General features: G+C 46.6%; 1 protein-coding gene across 3 annotated transcripts; it reads right to left on the reverse strand.

Moving 5' to 3' along the window:
• On the reverse strand, positions 1-7,784 carry mafk (v-maf avian musculoaponeurotic fibrosarcoma oncogene homolog K). Of its 3 annotated transcripts, none has more exons than XM_070848255.1 (3): positions 7,711-7,784; positions 1,383-1,461; positions 1-1,296 (listed from the first exon to the last, which is right to left on the reverse strand). In XM_070848255.1, exons 2-3 carry the CDS (start codon positions 1,425-1,427, stop codon positions 859-861), a joined length of 483 nt encoding a protein of 160 aa, XP_070704356.1. In that variant the 5' UTR covers positions 1,428-1,461; positions 7,711-7,784; the 3' UTR covers positions 1-858. The 3 variants fall into 3 exon arrangements, with proteins under 3 accessions (XP_070704356.1, XP_070704354.1, XP_070704355.1); XM_070848253.1 differs by having other exon boundaries at positions 7,552-7,738; XM_070848254.1 differs by lacking the exon at positions 7,711-7,784 and having other exon boundaries at positions 1,383-1,473.
• Between the last annotated feature and the right edge of the window lie 1,265 nt (positions 7,785-9,049).

The raw sequence follows: 9,049 nt of genomic DNA on the forward strand, positions 1-9,049 counted from the left end.
CACATTCTGGCCTACTGGTTTGAAACTTTTAAAACAAATGGAAATACTGTGTACTGACTGCTGCTCTCTAGCTTTACTTCCTAAATACTAATTAACCTCAGTAAAACTTGCATAACCGAGACAGAAATGTAACACAATGCATCATGGGTAGCGCCCCGTTAGTTACCAATCTGCATAATAGCAGCTCTCCAAAGGAGTCACACAGAGAGAGAGAGAGCCACGTGTCGGCAGGTTTTCACTCCTGCCAAACGCTGCAACAAGTGATTTTACTGCTTAGCACCTTCCAAAAGAGAAGAGGAACTAATCAGTGAAAACATCTGCTGTTGTGTTTGGCTGGCTGGAGACCACCGGTAACTGTGGCTCTGAAGAGGCGTCCATCTGACCTCAAAGCTGGAGCAATTAATCCTGGACATGGATCTCTCATAGATCCTTCTAAGGCAACAGCTTGACAGGTTTAATCTACATCGAGACACTTAGACGTACATTTGTTCTATTTAAATCTGGTGTTTTTAAAGAATAAAAGCTGTTCTAGGCATTTTGAATACTTTTCCCCTCGGGAGTCAAAGTGAATCTCTGCTATCAGTCATGGAGGGAGGGTCACAGAGGCCCGATACCCTGCCGGTGCTGGGGGTCGGGGAGGGGAATTTGCACAGTGCACAGACAATGTAGATTGTTTAAGGGAGACAGAAGGAGGGAGACAGAATTGTGAATGCAGCATAACATCACGTAGAGCTTGCCACCCCATTCCATCCCTCAGTCTAACTACCGAGCGTCCTCTCAGTACAGGATGAGTGGGTTCAGGCTGGGTCAGAACCGGGAAGGACCAGGCAGGAGAGGGAGAGCCCAGCCCTGTCAACACTAGGAGGGAGCCGAGAACGGGGTCGGGCTGGAGCTGTTGTGGTTGGCGGACTTGACGATGGTGATGACGCTGGTGGTGGCCACCTTGCCCGGTGAGAGGGGCCCGCGGGTCACAGTCCGGGCAAAACACTGCAGGGCCTCGTACTTGGCTCGCAGGGCGTCCAGCTCCAACCTCATGCTGGCGTTCTCGCGGGCCAGCTTGTCCACCTCGTGCTGCAGCTCTATCTTTTGTCTCTCCAGCTCCTCCTTCTGGGTGACGCGTTTGATGCGGCAGCTGGCGGCGTAGCCCCGGTTTTTCAGGGTCCGTCGCCGCTGCTTCAGCCGCACGACGTCCTCCTTGGTCAGCCCACGCAGGTGCTGGTTGAGCTCCCGCACGGACATGGCCACCAGCTCGTCGTCACTAAGCGCAGGGGCATTCTCGCCCACCTCCCTCTTGACCTGCAGGGCACGAGCAGTGGATGAAGATCGGCACCAACGATGATGACGGAGGCCAGTGAAACATCTCTCACACTTCTGATACTCACCTTTAAAGCTTTGCTGGTCTTAAAATGAGTCGTCATTCCCTGCATGCAGACAACTGGCCAGAATCTCTCAGAAGGCACACTGAGGAGTGAAAAGAACAAATACAGAGTGTAAACAGCTGAATCTGACACACTGATGCATATAAACATCTAAACATAGAATCAGTGGTGGAAGTTAGGAGATACTGCACTTCAGTTCATTATGTCCATTTTATATTATTCTACTTTTTACTCCTCTGTATTTAGGAGGAAAATGTACTTTTCAGAATTCAGAAGTAGATTTATTGGCAAGTAAGTTTTCATAATGAAGAAGCATAAATGTAAAATATAAAATAGAGATATTAACAATACAGAATGAAGGAGATACAATATGATTTGTTACAGATTAATCTACTGAAAGTCAATGATGGAGTTTAAATTGGCTCTGATTTGACCAGTTACAGCATTAAAAAGCTGCATCACTAATGATATTTCAGAAATACTGACAGAGGGCCATTTTACTGCATAATGAGTATTTTTACTTTAGTATTTTAAATGCATTTTAGCTTTTCCCCCAATAGTGAGCAGTGAAATACTTTTACATTGTGGTATTTGATACTCTTACACATTACAGATCTGAGTACTTCTGCTAGTTCAGCTTTAATCCCAGCGCTCCTCCCCATAAATGAACTTACAGAGACTTGTCAACACCCTCACCAGCGTTACGTCATGTGTCAGTACATGTGTCTGCGTGCTGGAGCCACAGCTCCCAGCAGAGGGCAGCACGACACCACCAAACACCCTCTGTGGAGAATGACAATGTAGTTCACTAGACCGGGCAACATTTAGAACCAGGCAACCACTCTTCCCCCTCTCTTCCTCGGACTTTGCATTTAAGCTCTCTGCCTAAGCAGTTTTGAGAAAAGCCCGGCGAGGCGCATGCTTTCCACACTGCTGCCGTGGCCAAACAAAGCGAGAGCGCTGAGCTGTGATCCTGTGAGAGGCACACATCCCCCAAGGCTCCATTTCAGGACCCGCAGAGCAGCCTGACTACGAGTGCACTGTTCCATGCTCCACTGCTACCATGGAAACGCCCTGCAAATGGGCGTGGGAGTGTGAGTCACATGGTCACCAAAAGGGTAAACAAGTCTCATTCATAACCACAGCCTATACATAGTACACATAAGAAGCACTAACTTGTGCTGATAACTTAAAAGGCATCCTGTGTGCAAAACTCCTCCCGTTAGTCAATGAGCTTTTTCTTTATCCCGTCACTTCCCTCAAATCCAGTTTCATGCTCGTTGTTTATTCCCATTAGCTGATGTCTGCGGGGCCGCGGTCGGTCCACGGCGCTCTGCCTCCTCATCAGACACTAAAACAGACCATCACATCAGCATAACATTTACAGTTATGCTGAACTTTACAGGGCAGTAGATGCGCATGTGGAAAATTCCTGGAGATAGAGTGTCACAGAGAAATAGTTTCCTTTATAGTCACTGATGTATTTTTGCTGTGAGACAATGTAGTCTATCGATTCAGGGCTGTGTCTGGCTGCTTGGATCCTCTTACACTGGGCTTTCCTGAGCTGCTCTATGCCCTTATTTAACTCTGGAGGATATATTTAGCACATAGTGCTGACACAAATTTCTGCCAACTAAACAAATTAAGTGAGCATGCGATAAGTGATACATGGGCGAGGGGGTACATATTCTCTGCAGGCCTGTTCGCTGCAGCCTCCATGGAAGAAAAGGCTCTGGGTGTGGCCGTCCTTTTTAGGGATGTTTATCACGTTTTCACATGCTATGGCGTTTTGCTAATACAGAAGAAGGCATGAGTCATCGCTCTTATAATAGCTTAAATTCAACATCACTGTCCACAGAATGTACTTTAGTGTTTGTGTTGTCGGAAGCAGACGAACCTCAAAGAATCCTGACTTGGAAAAATAAGCAGATGGGAAATTCATGTCCCAGCCCCGAGCCACATGAAGTCATGTTTAGAGATGGTGGAGAACATTTGCTGCGCTCTCCGGTGGCCTTCATCCATTTTGCAAACACGCAGCAAAGAATTGCATGATTGAAATCTCAGAAACATCAAATAAAGATGAAGAACTAAAATACGACATTCCTCGACAGCAAGTTGGCCTAAATGGCTCGACCTAAGTGCTGTTGCGTCAGAGGGGGTCCCTGGGTATATTCCTTGCAAAGATCATGGAAAAGTGGTGTGGGGCCTCCCTCTCTTCATACAAGAGGCCTCCAGCTTGAACCAAGAGGCCAGGTTGTTTCCCTGAAATTCTTTAGGCATGTGCTTATGTTTTTGCAACTCGCAGAGGGACAAGGTTTTCCTGATCAAGATGGAGAAGTTTCCTCAGAAGGAAAAACAGCAACTACATCACACAGCCAAATCCAGCCTGTATGCTTTCTGCCACACAGAGGAGGGAAAAAGAATATTTCACAACCAAACATCTCGCTACAGTCAAGAAAACAACTCATGTTAGGTTTTTTTTGTGACAGTAAGAAAAGGGAGTCTGGGAAAATACCTCAAAGAGAAGCCACAGATGGCGGGTAAAGAACAAAACCACATTCCTGAGTGAACACACATGTGAAAAACCCTCACATGCACAACACAGAGGGAACATTTAGTCTGAATATGTCCTGCGATGCACTCATCTATGGGGGTGGAGCTCAGACGAACCCACTTGTAAAACAACGGCTGCAAAATTCACAAAATGTCTGGAATTCAGAAGCGTCTCACGTCTTTCACTTGCCCGAACAAATCAAAGGCAGCCTGCGAGCACACGTGTGGAAGTCATGAGTCCACTGCCTTCTTCTGTTCACAAACAGCCTCCCAGCTTTCTCATACAACACTTAATAACACTTCATTCCTCAAGATGATCCTCTGGTGACCAGTAACCAAAAACGTACTATTTACTCAGCTATAATCAATAACAAAGAGCCGCAGAATGACATGAGAGTAACTCCAGCACTAGCTGCCATTAGAAACGCTGCACACACACATTTCATGACTGTGGTTGTTTGTTAAGCAAGTGCTGTGTCTGATGTGGACAGCTGAATGTTTTCTGGCCAACCTGCTACTTTCTTAATTTGGGTTTACACATACACACAAGACTCATTTTCACACGGGCACAAATCCATCAGAGTTATTCCATCTACTGATGCTAAATGTTTTTTTGTTTTTAAAAGTCTGGACAAGTTCAAGGCTGCACTTCAGTCACGGCAGGTTAGCGGGGGCCCGGCCCTCCGCTAAGGTAAACGGCATATGGAAGAATTATGCACTCACGCTCCAGTGATAAATGCAGAGTTGGCTTTTCTTGACTCTTTGTTTGTCTTGTCGTTGTGTTTGAGTTTGGGTGGGGGGGTTAACTTAAGCAGAAACCAGACTTGTTGCTGCCCTTGACAGCCTGATACCCTCCTCTGAGAAAGCTCTTGCTTTTCTTGCATTTTTCTCAGGGAGGTGGTTTCTCTACATACGGGTGCACACAGCACTCTGCTCTTTCTCCAGCGCAGCACATTTGGTGGGATATTATGTGAAGGAAATGGAGAGCATAGCTGAGCGGTGAGTCATGCTGTTTACTGGTAAAAGCGACGACCAGCGGCAGGGAATCACACCCTCCCGAGCTGACGTTTCCTGGAAAATCCCGTTGTTTCACGGGGAGGAAGGAAAAGTACAGAGAACCTTGGAAATGGTTGGCATGACCACCGGAACGTTTGTGCGGAAAGGGAGGAGAAGTCACCGAATGTCTGAGCAAAGATATTCTCCCAACATGGGATACTGGGATTCAAAGAAATGCCAAGAATGCAACACAACAAAGACATCTCTGTCCCACTCTGTACTACACGGGAGCCAAACTGTGTGAACTATAGGATAAATATTAATGCTCTGCTTCCAAAAAAAAGCGTGCATTACATCACACGTCTCGTTTTCCATCAAAACAAAGCATAGCTATTTATTAGGAATCCTGTGATTCAGCGCTTCTCCTTCAGAACTGCAAGCTGAGGCTCTGGCACAAGGACAGACAGCCAAACATACATTTACAATTCTGTGGAGCTATAAATTCTTTGTTTGTGTTGCTGCAAACATGCAGTTTGAGTCACAGCGGAATCAGGAAGCCGCCAAAGAGAAAGATCAGCCATTGGATCAGCAAGTGGGCCCCACTGAGAACCAATATGTGGAATTCACAATAGTGGGAACCCACAAAGTAAATAAATGAGTAAACTTGCCACTTGCCACACCTCTCTCACCAAAATGAGGTGAAAGCAGCGGGCTGAGATTCAGTCATTCTGACAGAAAAGCAGGAAGCGATGCAAATCGCTGTGGGTGGCAGAGAGAGCAGTGTGACACTGTGCATGTGTCAGGGATGCACCACAGGCCTGCTCACACACTCGCCTGTTGTTGCCTGCACACACTCTGCTTGGTATGTTCAGCTGTGGATCAAATCACCGGCTTCCAAAGTCAACAATCCAAACTCGACATCTTTTTCTTCCAGCGAGAGGAGCAAAACACATCACAGAGAGCGCATTCCCTGTGAGTCATCACATCGCAGACCACAGCTATTTCACTTTCACAACACTCCACCGCAGAAACGCTTTGCATTCTGCGTCGCTTTCATCCATCAGCTCTGAGCAGCGAGAAGAGAGATCATACATACAGGCCCGTGTATCTGCTGTCACTTCAGCTGTGTCCTGCCTTTTTGGGGGAATTTCTCCTCATGTGTCTCGTCACTGTCACAAACTATTGTGGTGGCGAAATGAGTCAGCAGCACAGTGACTTCTCCATCCAGAGAAGACGACATCATCATCATCATCATCATCATGGCCTCTGTGATTGAACCACATGGGAGCCTCATGACAGAGGAGTGCACCCGCTCCCACCGCTTCTCTGAAAGCAGCTGAGACACTGTGCACCCACACCAGAAGACAGCGGTGAATCAGAAAACCCCTCGGGGGGCACAAATCTGTGACCACCAGAGTGAAACAAGACAAACATTTTCCGTTGTATTAATCACAACGGCCTTAAAAGGTCACCAGTCCAAGTTAGTCAATAAAACACAAAGTATGCACAGCAGGAGAGCTGTACTGTTTCTGGGAGAAGATGTATTTTAAAAAAAGAAACCTCTTATACACTCAGCTCCTTATCTTTGCCTGAGACAGTCACAGATTTATATAGACCTGTGATAGCTAAACACAGAGATAAGGTAAAGCCTCTTCTTCTTCCAGGGTGATTTATGGTTTGTGGAAATATGCGCTCCTTCTGCTGTTTGGTGACTGTTTGTTTCTCCTGTGCAGGCCTGCAGGCCAGCCAGCCAGCCAGCCAGCCAGCCCCGGTGGTCTGACTGCACATCGTGCCCTTTGTCCCACATGTCTAAAATGCAGACCACGTGTTGTTTCCAATGTCAAAAGTAGGCTGGTATTCTGCATTATGTGGCTGCAGTCACTAAAGCCCGCGTAGAAATGACCAAGTTTGGCCGAATTAAAGGGGATGTGTTATCTGCATTAGTTTGACCAGAACAGTCAGTTTATTTCACTTCCATTTTCTCTAAACGCTCATTCGAGTGAGAAAAAAGAAAGCAGGCTGTAAATAAACAGCCCGACCAATTAAAATCACTGTCTGTGCCTTAGAATAACTCCGAGTGAAGGCTCCGTGTTCCGCTCTGTAAATAAGTAAAGCTGTTCAAAGTTAATGATACCAAAGTAGAAGTGACATTATAACCCTAGAACTTTAAACTAAGTCTAAGATCATCTATCTCTATATAAAACACTTCATTAAATATGTTTAATAAGATGATTCCGCTTGTAAACTTTGTCAAATGTAGAAGATTTTAAAGCCCAGAAGATTCAACAGGCTGTCAGATTTAATCTGAAGATAAAACAGACAAATAAAGACATTTATTTTTCACTGTTTCTGCTCGTTCACGGCTGTTTGTTTGGTTTTTGTTTTTGGGGGGGGGGCTGGTATTGTGTTAATTTACTCCAACACAACACGTGTCCACGCGACTCAAACAATATCACGAAGCAACATCACAACTTACGGACCGCGCGCGTGGACATCACAACCCTGTCCGCACGCGCCCCCACAGACAACCTGAGCAGGTTGGAGAAGAGGAATGTCAAAACACCCCCCCCAACAAAAACAACATCAACAACAACAACAATAATAATTCAAAGCACTAGCTCACCTTGCGGACGCGGATACGTGAGGAGCGGAATGCGTAAAAAGCGGCGCAGAAGGTTTCCGATGCGCAGTAAGTCCACGCAGTCGGTGTGAAGCGTCCGGCGGACGGACAGCAAAGTATCCACGTAGGAAATTAACTACAAAACAACAACAATGTACCCACATTCCACGCTCTGCTTCCGCAAGCACTCACGTCACCGATTCCTCGTGACCGCCCCCTCCATTCATGAAAATAACTTTCTGCTGACGTCAGTGTGGGAGGGAGGGAGGGAGTAAGGGGGTAGGAGGTGTGTGTGTGTGTGTGTGTGTGTGTGTGTGAGGCCATAAATAGAAGATAGATCCTGCTGCCGGCTGCTTTTGCTTACTTTACAAAACTAATGCGCGCAAAGTGAGCGCGCGTTGCCAATGTGAGCCAAAGAGCGCGCGCGCGTGTAAAGGCCCACCTGGAGGCTCACGTCAGACTCTTTTCTGGTCAGGTCCTCACACTGCAAGGTAGACAAAAATGCGCATTAAAAGGTGCATTAAAACAGCCTCCTCCTCTTCCTCCTCCTCCTCCTCCTCCTCCTCAGCGGCTGCATTCCATTCCTGAGGAAAGTATGTGGAGTAGTAGCCCAGCAGTCACAGGATTTCTCTTACTTTAACTGCACTGCTGCCAGTCACGTCACAAGTTATTCTGGGTAATTAAAGCAGTGGATGTAAATATGTGAAGTCAGAGGCCTTTGGCGGTGCAGCGCTCTTCTTCACGGGCTCCTCTGCTCGTTTGGTCTGATAGAAGAAGGGAGCAGCGTGTTTGCACTAAAAAAAGAACTGCGGGCTGCAAACGGGCCGGAAAAATGAGGAAAATGCACTTTTGTGCTGACCGGACGGACGGACGGACGGCTACAGGGCTCCGATCAGAAACATCTGCACACGCAGGGCTGAGCTGCTCCAGAGCAGAGCCAGCTAGCCTTAGGAGGAAGTTAGCCCACTTAGAATGTGGCTTTGCTAGCCTAGGGCTAACGGCTACCTTAGGCTAAGCTAGCAGCTAGCCCTAGGCTAAGTGCAATGATTCTGCCTGTAGTTTCCCGCCTTAACGACAACTGTTATATAATCAATATATGATCAACACCTCTCTCACAGTCAGATGTGGAATTTAAGCTTCTAAAGTATTTCTGTAACTGATCAGTGCCGACACGACTGATGCAGATGGACATTAAAAGAAAACGTCAAAGTTGTTTAAAAAGTACAAACCGACTGAAGAATCCATCACAATAAACCGAGAAGCTTCAGTTTCCAGTTGGACAAACAAGTCCAAGTCTTTGTGGTTTGGTTTTTTTGTTTTTCCAGCTTTTTAATTGTCCATCTGAGGCCAAAAGTCGCTTCATTATTGAATCACTTTTGCTCCGTGATGGTTTCTGTTTGGCGGCGCTAAGTTTAGCTACTGGGGAGACAGAAGAGGAAGCAGTGACACACACACACACACACACACACACACGCACACACACACACACACACACACACAC

The sequence above is a fragment of the Pempheris klunzingeri genome, chromosome 17 (genome assembly GCF_042242105.1).
Source record: "Pempheris klunzingeri isolate RE-2024b chromosome 17, fPemKlu1.hap1, whole genome shotgun sequence".
Taxonomy (NCBI): domain Eukaryota; kingdom Metazoa; phylum Chordata; class Actinopteri; order Acropomatiformes; family Pempheridae; genus Pempheris; species Pempheris klunzingeri.

What these genes read in the sequence shown, in the direction of transcription:
- mafk (XM_070848253.1), bottom strand. Translation starts at nt 7,712, where the DNA reads ATGTGGGTACATTGTTGTTGTTTTGTAGTTAATTTCCTACGTGGATAC. An exon ending in CACGTATCCGCGTCCGCAAG is followed by an intron (nt 1,462 to 7,551) that starts GTGAGCTAGTGC and finishes TTCACTCCTCAG; the next exon opens with TGTGCCTTCTGAGAGATTCT. An exon ending in AGACCAGCAAAGCTTTAAAG is followed by an intron (nt 1,297 to 1,382) that starts GTGAGTATCAGA and finishes CGTGCCCTGCAG; the next exon opens with GTCAAGAGGGAGGTGGGCGA.